At 43.3% G+C, this 13,778-nt stretch overlaps 1 protein-coding gene across 3 annotated transcripts in view; it reads right to left on the bottom strand.

Annotated features, from left to right (window-relative positions):
- Positions 1–1,567: 1,567 nt before the first annotated feature.
- The window catches only part of UGT3A1 (UDP glycosyltransferase family 3 member A1), a 30,415-nt gene continuing 18,204 nt past the window's right edge, over positions 1,568–13,778 (bottom strand). For all 3 annotated transcript variants that reach the window (XM_058680224.1, XM_058680225.1, XM_058680226.1), the window contains 5 exons: positions 12,784–12,898; positions 8,632–9,163; positions 6,175–6,406; positions 4,548–4,767; positions 1,568–2,636 (listed from right to left, as the gene is read on the bottom strand). In XM_058680224.1, the coding sequence (XP_058536207.1) occupies positions 2,360–2,636; positions 4,548–4,767; positions 6,175–6,406; positions 8,632–9,163; positions 12,784–12,898 (1,376 nt within the window). In that variant the 3' untranslated portion in view covers positions 1,568–2,359. The remainder of the gene's footprint in view (positions 2,637–4,547; positions 4,768–6,174; positions 6,407–8,631; positions 9,164–12,783; positions 12,899–13,778) is intronic.

The raw sequence follows: 13,778 nt of genomic DNA, 5'->3' as shown, positions 1-13,778 counted from the left end.
ACACCCTGAAGTTGTGAAGTGCCTTTCCATCCACTCCTCAGTTTACAGGATGTGCGTTCTCAGGCCACTATGGTAGTTGTTTTCTCGGATCTCTGAGAGGACAGAATCTGAGAATCCCCAAGAGAACAGAATCTCTACTTTCTTATCAAGTGAAACAGGTGAATTTCAATATTCCATGTGAATTTTAATAAACCCTGAAATTGGTTGTGAAGATTTCTAACAATGTACTGGTGGGGCAAGAAAAGCCCACTTGTTCAAAAAATATATGTACCCTGTATCTCTTCTGAAGTTAGCTGTTGTTTCCTGCATGTCAAGCAAAAGATGCTGAGTTAGCAAGGATTAGACACGCCTTGCTTCTCTACCCCAAGATACTACAGCTTTGGCTGCACCTGGTTTTGGCAATCTGTTTCATGTCACTTTCTTTTTTTCCCCATTTTTACAAAAGTTTATTTGTAAATACACAACAGACTCCAAGTCATCCCTGCATTCTAATCATGGGTGGCAAAAGACGTTCCAGCCAGGAATGCAGCTGTTCAGAGACACGTGGGGTTGAGGGCAGCATCACTTCAGGTGCAAGGAGCAGCTTACTTTTTGCCAGATTTCTTAATTCCACCTGTGGCCAAGGGACCCTCCCTTCAGAGTTCACTTTCAGCTCAAGTTTCTTCTGGTCCTCTTTCTGTTTCTGCCTGAAAGCCTCATCCTCCTCGTCTATACCCTTGACCTGCTTCTTGGGTGGTTTCAGGGGCTTCTTGTTGCCACCTTCCCAGCCAGCCATGGCACCTGCTGCCCCTTTCCCAGACCCCGTCACCAGAAATGGAGTCATGTCACTTTCAACAAATGAAACTGTGAAACTGAGCTAATTAGCAATTGACAAGCAGCCATTTAGACAAGTCTCCAATAACCAAAAAGTCCAAATCTGTAATTAATTAGTAGAGCATGGGAAGCCAAAGGAGAGCTCTTAGAAGACTAAGAGGGAGTCTGGTTATCTTTCAAGATGCCCAACACAGAGTTTGAACAAACATGAAACCACTCAGGAATGGCTGAGTGAAGTTGTCCAACTGAACAAAACACATTTGTACTATGGACATTTGAAACATGAAATCTACAGCAGGCATTTGATTCAGCAGTGTAGGAGCTACTAGAGATGCCTGCATCCCACCCTGGAGTACCTGGGGGTGGGACAAGTTTCCATCTCCTCTCCACTCCAGCCTCCTGCTAAGCCGCATGCTGGGGGACAACAGGTGACAGCCGAAGTAATTGAGCCTCCGCCACCATGTGGGAAATGCAGATTGAGTTCCCAGATCCCAGCTATGGCTTGAGGGAGTCCTAGGTGTTGTAGGCACTTGGGAAATAAGTCATCAGACAAAATATCTGTTTTCCAACTCCAAACTCATTGATGAAGTGACTGTATGGAGAGCTAACTCTGCCACTCTGTTCTCAACAGAGGAACACACAGCAAAAAATAAACAGTTCCTGTGAAAAGTAGGCATTTATTCCGTGAATAAATGTGTATTTTTTTTTTCATTTTCCTCCTCAACTTCCTTTGTCTTGCCAAAGAGAGCTCTTTCACTTGACATTTTTTTCACTTATCAGCGTTATAATTCTCTCCACATTGATTCATAGACCTCTTGCTCATGTTAGCTTACAGCTGAATCTTATTTCTACAGGCTGCATAGATGTTCCATTGTCTCTTCCTTATTTTGTTCAAATTTTAAGAAAACATGTGTTTCATTTGGGATGCATCATGAAATCTTTTCCTCAAAGAAATTTCATTTATATGCACCTTTGCTTCCTATTTTATAATGCAAGAGACAATCTGGTTTTCTCATGTTTTCAAATCAATTCCTTTTCTTTCCTTGCTGAGAGGATCTGTTCTGGCCTAAATGCAAGGCAGCAGTCACGGTCTCCTGTGCTTTGGGAAAAGCTGACAGAAGAAGCAAGAACAAAGCACCAAATGGAAAAATGTGCCAAATATCTGTTATGATTTTTTTTATGTAGAGTGATAAAAAAAAAAAAAACAGAGGACAGAGAATGAGACGTCATCATGACGGGGAGGATGAGATTCTCCAAGTACTGTGTCTTGGAGAAGAGTGAGGAGAGGGCAAAGCGGCTGGTGGGATTGTGTGTCTGGGTGAGGATGGGTGGAGGTCTAGAGAGATGGGTCACAAGAATCAAGTCAAGAAACCTGAGTGTTGTGCACAGGTCTTCGAAACCAAGGCAGACACAAGTGAGGGGCCCGTTGCAGGATCAGCAGCAGGTGGGGAAAAAGAGGAGATACAAGGGGAACTTTGTTCTAGTTCAGGAGCCTCCAAGGTATCAGCAACTGCCCGAAACCTCCACCCCAACTTGGCTCCTGGCATCACATCTCTTTCAGCTTCTTGGCCCCACGCAACCACTTGGCCACCATGCTCAACAGCTTCCCAGCAAGCCAAGCAGAGCCCAGAGTGGACCCCAGCAAGAACAAGCAGACGTCAAGCAGGTAGTGCTCGTGCCACTGCTGCTGGGAGGCGTAGGGTTTGAGGTGCGCTGCCCCGCGTGTCTGGAGAATGTGGTCGATCCAGCCCACCAGCCTCTGGGATGCTGTCAGGGGGTGGGAGTGCCTGATGACACTGGCAGCCACAGCTGCAGCCTTGTACCTGTTGGCAGAGACAGAGATAGGCTGTTCCTGATTCGGTCCTCCCAAGACCTAGAAAGGGTTCTCTTTTTCTATCTGATACTCTCATAACTGGGTTATAAGGACACATTGGCTTTGCGATAGTTTACTAGAGTCACCTGTAAAAATCAACAACAGGGGTTGGCGCTGTGGCTTTGCTGGTAAAGCTGTCACTTGTGATGGTATCCACATATGCACCAGTTCGAGTCCTGGCTGCTTCACTTCCCACTTAGCTCCCTGATAATGCATCTGGCAGGGCAACAAAAAAAATGGCCCAAGTGCTTGGGTCCCTGCACCCATGTGGGAGATCCACAAGAAGTTCCTGATTCCTGGCATTGGCCTGGCCCAGCCGTGGCCATTGCAACCATTTGGGGAGTAAATCAGCAGATGGAAATTATCTTTCTCTTTCTTTCTCTCTCTTTCTCTCTCTCTTTCTTTCTCTCTCTCTTTCTCTCTTCCCTTTCTGTGTAACTCCAACTTCCATATAAATACATTTTTAAAAATAAGCAATAATCCCTACACACAAATATCCACACTTAATGCTACAAGCACTAAACTACAAAAAAGATTTAGTTTGTGAGGACAAGTGCCTGCTGCAAGGTAGCTTATGATATACAACAAGAAGGTCATTCATATATGAGGCAGTTATTCATGCACATGTACATGTACCTGGAGCACTAACTTTGTGCCACTGCCCAGATTAAGTGACAGATATCACTCTGAGGCCTGCCAGGAGCACGAAGAGCCCTATGCTCTCATTCACTGTTAGAGTATCCTGTTAACAAGGACTGGCTTTCCGAGCTGCACAGGACACTCGGTAGCATCTTCTACTGGATTTAAGCCTCTGACGTCATTATCTTGGATTTCTATAACAACAGATTCCACATCTTCATTTCACACTAGACCCTATATATTACATGGCTTGTTCTGATGCTATGCAATGTCTAGGGGCAATGACTTCTTCAATGGGGCCAGTAGATCATGGCCATTTTGGGTCCAGGCCTTTGAAAAGCCAATGAAAACTATAAATTTGCTCACTGTTTGCTATTGGATGCTGTTTGAGTGTTCCCCAAGAGTTCATGCGTTGGGATCTTAGTCCAAAGTATGATAAAATAAACAGGTCATGAGACTTTTAAGAGGTGAGGCCTAGTGGGCAGTTGTTACTGACCCTTCCTCAGTCCCTCTGTCTTCTTGTCCCTCCATGCAATTTCTTCCTCTTGCATGTGTGCCCTGTGGGGCGCCATCTGCTTTGAGCTGACTCGGCCACAGAAGCCCTCAGCAAGGCTAAGCAATGAGGTCATGTGGTCTTGGCTTTTCAGCCTCCAACGCCTTGAGCTAAAGCAGCCTCCTTTCTTTATATAAAGTACCCAGTCTCAGGTGATTATTTTTATATAGCAATTGAAAATGAACCACTTTAAAAAAAATGCACCACAGATGAAGTTGCAAACATATACAATTGTTCTGGAATGAGTGATAGGCTATTTTCCAGGCACTCCACAATAATTGCCAGGTTTTCTCCTACATACTAGATAAACTGTTAAGCCTTCAGGACCGATTCAGGCTGGTGTCCTTGAAACTCTGATAACCTACAGCTCTTATTCATCGCAGGAAAAAAACATACACTTATTTTTTTGTTTTGTTTTTCTTTCACATGAGGTCACTGTGCAGAATGAGCAGTTAATTACTTTAAAGATCACTAGGTCTCTGTTATTTCCTCATTTAACCCAAAATCATTAACCGCTCATTTTTGTGGTTAGTCTAAATTGCTCCAGTCTTAGAGGGCATGAGGCAGCCTTGGCAAATTCACTTTTTCTTGGGAAGCACACCCACCCAATGCCTTCAGTTTTAGGCCTTTGTTCAATCTACAGGACCACAACCCCAGAAAGCTGCATACCTCTTGTCTTCAATGACTTGTTTCATCATAAGAGCCAAGGTCTCTGCCTTGAGGTTATGCAACTGAATAGACACACCAAGCTTTTTAGCTTCTATTCTGACAATGTTTTCAGGTTGGTCTCCAAAGAGAGGAATCCCCACCATGGGCACACCGTGCTGGATGGCCTCCATGATGCTGTTTTGCCCACCATGAGTGACAAACAGACGGATGCTAGGGTGAGCTGTGAAAAGCAAGGGAAAAGATGGAACATTACAGGTTGGGAAATTTCAGAACATCAAGCTCAGTAAGGAAGGCATAAGAAAATACCAAGGAAATCTAGAGTTATGTTAAAGTCATTGAAGTGATGACTTAGCTTGGGGTACATCCAAGAATGCACATTCCAAAATATAAAATTCCAGGCCTTGCCTTTGTTTGGTGATGTTTGCCTCAACTAGAACTCAACTAAGCATCAGTGTCCAGGGAATTTCACAGAACAGTGTTAAGTAAGGCATATGCCTCTTCTACTGATCCATCCACATCTGGGTTCACCCTGTGCCTCTCTTTGACTTTCTCATAGTTGTTCTCTCCCTGAGTCTCACTCTATATTGAGTTCACTTTACCCACTGCCTACTAAGTCCCAATTGTTTTTAAATTCCTGCCACATTTTTTGACAACACAAACTATGTATCACTCACAAAATTTGCACTGACTCAATCATATCTTATGTTATTTTAAGAAGTCATTAAAAGCAGAGACCAGATTTTCCTACACCTCACTATTTCCAGATTCTGACTTATCCACCCCAACTTTATGCAGACTAAGTGTTATGCTTGTTGGTATAAGAAACTTCATCTCAACCTGTCACGCCACTGCAAGAGGTGTCAAAATCTTCTTGCCTCTCCTTTGACATAAGAATTAGGTGTCCTAGCTGAGAATTAAAGAAATATTTTTACAGACATGGAGCCAGGAATTTTTTCTTAAATTTCCTGTTTATTTTGAGCCACGTTCTTTGTTCTAAGCTTCTGCTCTACTCAGTGGGTGTAGCAAGGAGGTGCTTCAAAGAAGCAATACGTGCAGAGAAAACCTGGTGGAGAAAATCGTCAGATTAAATAACTCAGTGGGCCAAATACTGAGCTGTGAGGGTGCTAAGTTGCCCATGCAGATATTCTGATATAGTCTAAAGAGATTGTTGGCATTCAAGTTGTCAAGGTACGAGATGCTCAGACCTTCAGCAGACTAGGAGATGTTTATGCGTGTATGGGAGTGCTTGTGTAAGGGTATATCACTGAATGCTCAGGAAGCCATTTTAAAACATGGTAGCACATCTCCTGCCTGGTAAGCAGTCTCAGAGTTTGTGGCTTGTTATGGATTTTCATTTTGGTGAGCTTGTTCAGGAGCACAGAGGATGTTACAGGAATATCACATCTTGGCTACAGACTTAAGGCATAGAATAATAATAATTAAAAAAAGACAGCATGATGGATTCTTTGGCATTTGAATTCATTGGAGATGTAGCCTGGTTCCTTAAGAATTCCAATGGGTTGATTCTTTTCTATCCTGTGGAACCTTGTGTCTATCTATAGAGAGCTCTTTCTTTCTTAGATTGGGACAAATGCCAGTGAGACCCACAGATCTGGGCAATGCTTACCTAGGAGGTCACTCTGAGGAAGCCAATCCATGACTTTCACATTGGGAGCCCACTTGACATCTTTGTTCCAATGTGAATGCTTACATTTCCATATTACCCCTTGTGAGAGCTGGGCAAAGGCACTGTTCATTTCCTTGAGTATTTCCTGGGTCTCATAGGTGCTCACCATGGACCCAAGGGCCACAAGAATGAAACCCGAGTCCCCAAACTTAGCGATGAAGTTCTCCAAGTCCTGAAAACAGACAATAAAGGAAAGAGAGTGACAGGTTGTATGTGAAAGCTGAGGCAGTCATGAAATGAAAGTCAAATTATGCTCAAAATATACCTTTCTATTCTTGTTCCTGTTCTGTTGATCTGTGCACCCCTACTGCCTTCCAAGCATTTACTACAGTGTCTGGCATAATCAGCTTTGAATTAATAATTTAATAATAAATTACTAATAAAAGTAAATTTTAGTACTGGGTACATATTTACTCAGTGACTTTGTAAAGCATCATCGTGGCTAAGCTGCAGCACATTTGCCAAAAATCCGTTGTCTTGCATATTATATCAGTTAAGGTGAGTCATTAAGGAGTCTCTTGTCAGATGTGAAGGACAAACAGAAGGAGCAGACAGTGGCATACCCACACCCATTGTGACTGATGTATTCACGTTATTGGTGTGAGGCTGCAACAAATTCTGCATCTGCTTTCCTTTCCCTGAGTCCTTCGAACTTCCTGACTCCTGGGTCAGTGCTTAACTCTGGGAGAAGTCCAGACTCCTGAAGGACACTCATGCTGTTAAGGTTGACAACAAGACGATTTGGTTTTTCTTCTACAATTTGGGGGTTCCAGTTCATGCACTGCATCCCAATCTACCTTTGCTATCCCTCACTTTATATTAGTTTTCTCTCTGTGTCTATGTCTCAGGTAGGGCCGACTTCAAACTGTAGTATCACAAGCAAAGATAACAGTCTTACAAGAATACCCAAGCACTAACACAGTTATATAAGCCCATTCTCAGCAATAAATCCTTTTATTTATCCTAAAGAAAAAAATACACCTTCCTGTCCATTACTTGTGCTCACTGTCCTGGCAGTAGTATAGCTCTTGGTACAGCTCAGTGTCCTTTGCACTTTGTTCATGTCCATTGTGATGTTGAGAACTTCTTCATTCTCTGAAACCCTGGTCCCAGTATCAGACCATCCCTCTCCCTCCAGAGAGTCAAGGTCATCTGGGAACTTTTCAAAGACAGAGCAGAGGTGGCAGTATTGGAAAGACTATCAGTGGAAAATTAAGGTCCAACAGAGGGAATGGTTCTGCCAGAAACTGAAATGGAGAAGCTGGGGAAACAGCTGGGGCGTAGAAGAAATGGAAACAGAGTGGGTTAAGATTCTTGCTGCCCACACACATGCTATACCATTTAGCACGTTTGCCTCCAATATTCCATGATAACCTCGGTCACAGGTCTTTGTACCTCAGACCTACCTATTAGGCAAGGCCTCTCATAATCCCACCAGACTTTATTTATACAGCTGAATCTTTCACTGCTTTAACTCAACCAGAATCCCAGAGAACTAACCTCATGGCTGTCTCATGCCTACCTCCACTGGACCCTACTCTCTCCATCTGAGAGCCTCTTTCCCAGCTCCACTCCTCCGCACAAAGTCCATATCACCATGAATTATTTCCCAATTCCTTCTCCCTCAGTCGGGGGAGGAAACTGTGGTACCTGAAAGATCCAGAATAATCCCTGGCTTTCCCTGGCTCTGAATGAAACACTAATAAGAAAGCCATCCACATCGTCTGAGCCTCTGTCTGTCTTCTATTTCTGATAGTAGAAAAGATCACACCAACCTACAATAAGCAAAATATTGTGTCTCACCATTTGTATATTAGAGCAATCCAGTGCTGATAACATAATGGGCAGCCAACTAAGCTAGCTGGGTCTTGACCCTGTTAAAAAACATGATTCCAAGGCCAAGTAGATCACCCAGGTCAGGTTTACATTACTGATTGCAGCCTACTCCAAAACAGTTCAAATGAAGTGTCCATATAGAAGTGAGGAACCACATCTCTACACACAGGAGACACTGGAGACAACACCGGCAGGTTGTGCTGTCAGGTCCTGGTGGTTCTGCCCTGGTAATTCCCTGCCCCAGTGTTCTCTAGTTTACTGTGAATAACCCATCTTCTTAACCATTGTGGCATGTAATGGACATTGCTACATGACTCTTGTATGCATCATCACACAAAATGAAAACTGAGGATGGGACTTGGATGAGGCCCAAGAGCCTGTACTAGGGTGTACTTTGTATGGAGGCCTCAATATCAAGGTCAAGTAAGACTTAACTTGCACAATCCAGAAAGCAGGCACTAGTATCTCCTTTGCCTAACCCACCATTCTCAGGAGTCCTCTGGCAAGTGACAGCGAAAGGCCTCTGCACAAAGCCCAAACTGAAGACAAAATTGTACTTACTTGTGGTATTGGCTTAATAGGTTTCACCATTAATCCTCCAACATATACAGTGTTGGGATTCAGGGGCCGGGCAAATTCAAAGGCAAAATCAGAGTTCACAAACCAGAGCTCTGCTTTCTCTAAAAGGTGAGACAGAATTGGCCTGGAGCCTTCCCGGAAATGCTCCTTGATGCTGTTATCGAACATAGACTGCAATTTTCGTTGCTTCATGGAGAAACCAAAAAAGGTTAGGAAATTCTTCACCCGGCCCCAGAAGTTCATGTGGTCGGTCAGCAAAGAACTGAACACTGGCACATAAGACAGCGGGCTTGGAAGCCCAAAATCCAAGGCGCCAAACGAGGAGGCTAGAAGAGACACAAACGGCTTCCCAAGCTTCTCAGCAAGCAGAAGAGGACAGTAGTCAAAGATCTCCACGACTATCAGGTCGAAGTTCTCACTCCTCAGGGACTCCAGGATATCCCTTCTCCTAAGCAAATGACTGCACTGAAACCCCAGTTGTTCCATTAACTTTAGCAAGTTTTCGAAAGTTCCTCTGAAAAAAAATAAACGGTGGTCATGGCAGATGTTAGGTTTATATCACTCAAGAGTATCTTGAGCTCTAAAGAAAATAACCCAGAGGACATCTAGCAACAACCTACAGATCTATCATTTTCCCACAAATACCTTCTTCCTTGGTCACTCTTGCCCAGTTATGTCTGCTCCCTATAATGTTCCTAACCCTCCTCTCCTTTCCTTGATCCCGACCCTGCCCACCCTCAGTGTCAGGATCCTGCTGCCCTCAAAGTGGTCGCTCAGTGTAACAGATCTCAGAGTTCTGAGATCCACTGCTTTCCCCTCATTTACTACATTTGTAGTGGTTTTCCGTGTTTACTGTGGAAGAAGCTTGATGACAGAGCCATCAGTGTGTTGTAGTTTATTTTCTTTAGCCACCATGGGTCTGCACATGAGAGATGGTCTTGCTCAAGAAACTCTTTGATTATACTCCAGTACAAAATCTGAATTGAGAGTCAAACATCTGGGGACAGCCTTATGGTCCACCTGGGGCCAGCATTAAGACCACCTGTAGTACTGGCATTCCATTTCAGAACACCAGTTCCAGACCCAACTGTTCCACTTCCGATCTACCTCTTTGTTAATGTAACTGGGAAAGCTAGGAAGACAGCCCAAGTGCTTGAATCCTTGCCACCCACACCGGAGACCTGGATGGAGTTCCAGGCTCCTGGCTTCAGCTTGGCACAGCTCCAGCCGGTGCAGTCATTTACAGAATAAAACAGTGATTAGAAGATTTCCTTTTCTTTTTGTCTCTCTCTCTTCTCCCTGTGTAATTCTGTCTTTCAAATAAATCAAATATATACTTTTTTAAATGAAAAGGACACTTTGCCATACCTAGGGGTTGTGGACCTTGGGGGAAAAGGGAACTTCAAGATGGATCCTGAGTGGCTAATTGGAACTAAAGTTCTAACGGGAGCCTAACAGTCATTTTCTGACTGGAAGTTACACATGTCCTCTCTCGGTTCTGTTTGAAAAACAAAACAAACTCTACGTTGCCCTTTAATGCCCCAGCTCAGGTGTGCACCGTTTCAACTGCAAGTTAAACACACTCACAGCCCTAACCTAATTGATGAACTGTGAACTTCAGGCAATTTTCAATTTCAACCAATCAGGGCTAAGCACTTCTTCCCTTGCAATCTTCCCTCTTTTATCCCTCATTTGCATAGCAGACAGTGGGACTGTAGGTGGGAACTTTCTCTTTAAGAGATGGCCCTCAGAGTCCGCATTAGAAACAGTGATTAATAAAATCATTTTGGAAAATCACATCCCATGCAGGAGTGCTTGGTTCAAGTTCCTGCTCCTGCTAATGTGCAGGCTGGTAGGCCACAGCTGATCATCCAGTGCTCCTGTGCCTGCCACTCACCTAGGAGACCCAGGTTGACTTCCCAGTCCTGGTTGGGCTTGGCTCAGCTATGGCTATTGCAGGCATTTGAGGAGTCAGCCAGTGGATGGGAAGATGTCTCTCTGTTTCTCTCTCTCTCTCTCTCTCTCTCTCTCTCTCTGCCCTTCAAATAAATATGAAAGTAAATAAAAAAATCATTTTGTTCCTTTGAGTACACCATTCCTGTCATTCTAGACTGAGGATTGCATTTCTCTGCGGGCAAACTGCTACCCCAAATAAAGCCTCCCTCTTATCATTAATTCTTCTGTGATTTTTTTTTTTTCTGGCAAAAACAAGCAAAGGGGGAAATAAGCCTGATTTTGAAACACAGTTTCAGCCTTTTTGTTTTGGTGCATACTGCGGCATTTGAGGCAGACGGCGGCAAGGCTCTACAGGATAGCCTACGCATTTATTCCAGAGACAATGCTGGAGACGCTTTCCCATCGCTGCCTGTACGGAATGTCATCCTGCTACACAACATGGTGGGGAAATAGATGAGAGCTCCCAAGCCCCAGGTCCCAGGCACAAGGCTCAAGACCTCGGGGCTGTGCTGACCACACGGAGGACTGAGGAACCAATGCCCTGGCACACCTGGCTCCCCACAGAGCAATGCCACCCATCAGAGCAGGTGCTGAGACTAAGCGCTCTGCCCAGTCTTTACAATCAGTTTCAACCCATTCAGTGAAAGTAACTGATTGAAATCATTGTCTGCTGTGCATTTTTAAAGATTTCATGTAACTAATAGTTGCCAAGTGTTTTTAGATAACATCATCACTGCAATATAGTTTATAAATTACATTTGGAATAAACTACTGAACAGAAAAAAAATTTTAAATGCATCATTAACTATACTTGTCCTTGAAAAGATTAAACTAGCAAAAAGCTACAGGTATAAATCCCAAATTACATGTCAAATATATAGGTTGGCACAGATCTGTACAGGAGCAAATGCAATCTTCCAGCTTGACTGCAGAAAAAGACTTCATGGAACAAGACTTCACCACACCGTGACAAGTGAATAGAATTTTCAAGAAAAGCAAAGGGGTGAGATGAGGTAGTCAGCCAAAATGCGCACCTCTAGCATTGAGGAGTTATGTGTTCCTTTCCATTCTAGATAAATACAAAGGAGTTGGCAACACATCTCATTGTGTACTTGGCTGATTGTTTTACAACAAAATAAACATTTACATGGCTAGAAATTCTGCAAATTCAGTTTTCTCTCCATTTACAAATCAAAAGTACTTAAAAGAATTTATGTAAAATGGAACTTAAAGCTAAGATTATTTTGGTAGACAACATTGACAGTCATGCATATCATAAACAGTTTGATCTCTGTATTAACAAGAAGAACGTGGGATACCTTAGTGTCTGTGTTGGGAGATTCTAAGTGAAGTGTTTCAAAGAAGGGCCAGAAAGAATCATTTCCCCGATTTTCACAGAAATATGTGCATACTCATAATGTAAGAACAGTAAGAATACAGAAGAATTTCCAGTGACTACTGGGAGCAGTGGCTGGAATAGCGCTCCGGAGACTAATGAGATCTCCCCATCTTGGACCCTGCACTCTTCCTGCTTCTTATTCCCACGGCTCACAGGATTTGCACCATTCTGGTTGCCCACCAATTAGCTGTGACCTCGTGGCACCTTCTCTGACAACTCCACCCACCCATCTCTGACGACCCATCCCTTACTCCTCACTCACCTACCAATCCCCTGCAGCTCCAACAATCCTACCCACCGATCACTCACGGCTGCCCTCCCATCCTCTTCCTTCTCCTCCTCTCTCCCTCTGCATATGCTGCGGCTTCCCAGCCAGTTTTCTCCCCATCTTCATTCATCTTGCCCCCTTCCCCTTGCAGCCCCCTCCTGCCACCATGGCAGGAGATGTTTCCCTTCTCTCTTCTCCATCCCTGCCTCTGCCTCCACTCCCATCTTTACCCTGTTGGAATAATAGACCTCCTGGGTACCTTGCTGCGTCAGGTATTTTGGCATGAATGGCATCAACCTTATGGTGAAGAGAGAACTTAATTGCGTGTAAGAACTAATAACTGCTGGGTGGTTTTATGTGTGATGTTCATCTACTCCATTCACACATCATCTGTCCCTCCACCTGTTCAATCATGCTCTGATCCTCACTTCAGTAGCTTCCATGTAGCTATCGGCCCATTAGCATTGGCTAAAACAGTGACTTTTTAGTTCAAAGAATGGAGACAAATTACCTGCCATGCAGTGCTTCTTCCATAAAGTTATCAAAGCACTTGTTAAATTCTTTTTGATGATCTTGGGGTGGAATCCAACTGGTAACTTTGTATGATTTTTCCTCTTCCTTAAAACCTAAAAAGACACCAATAGGCTAAACATGTTAAATATACCATGTAACATGGTAGCACCATCATAGCGACACCAATATTTCATCCTAATTATTTTATAATTATATAAATGTGCACATTTTGAAGTATTGTTTTTATCTTTTGTTGCTTTCTCATTTACCCTGGTTTATAAGCTGACAACATTTACTAAAATAATAATTTGATATGTTTATTCAACTTAAACTTTTGGAAGTTTTATTTAAAACTTTCATTGGAAGGTAGGTTTTAACTGTTTTCAGCTTTTTTGAGGGGTACAGATATAGTGCAACCATGTGGATGTCCTTCTCTGACATACTTATTCAATAAGTATGTCTATCTGTCATACTTATTTAAGGCAGACATTCACAAAGGAGCTCACAAAAGGGATACCCCATTGTCCCATGCAAAGATTCCCAGAGAATCTCAGTAGATTCTCTAGAAATCACCTGTTCAGCCTAAGGCCTCTCCATTCCTGACCCTGTGATGAAACAAGTATTGAACCCCTCTGCACCTGCAACTTTTGTAACAAGTCTAACACCTTGGATCTGTATTCGAAACTGCACTGTAGAGAAAACACATTCCTTTATATAGGTTTTTAGTGAATCCCAATCATGCTTCTAATTTAGAGCCCAGCCCACTTTTAATAGGACCCATTACTTTTAAAATGATCTTCAATCTGTACAAACTGCAATACTCCAGGCACTACCGCAGGGTTCCCCAGAGCCTCTTTCACTATAACAGCTTCAGCCACCTCTTCACACTCATCCAGTTGTTTTCTAAACCACCCACCTTGTCTGTCTGGTTTCCTATTTCTGCTACAATAAACTACTATAAATTTAGTGGCTTCACACAATATACTTGTGCTA

This window comes from Ochotona princeps, chromosome 23, assembly GCF_030435755.1.
Source record: "Ochotona princeps isolate mOchPri1 chromosome 23, mOchPri1.hap1, whole genome shotgun sequence".
NCBI classification, from domain to species: Eukaryota; Metazoa; Chordata; class Mammalia; order Lagomorpha; family Ochotonidae; genus Ochotona; species Ochotona princeps.
This window is presented reverse-complemented; position numbering and strand designations above follow the sequence as displayed.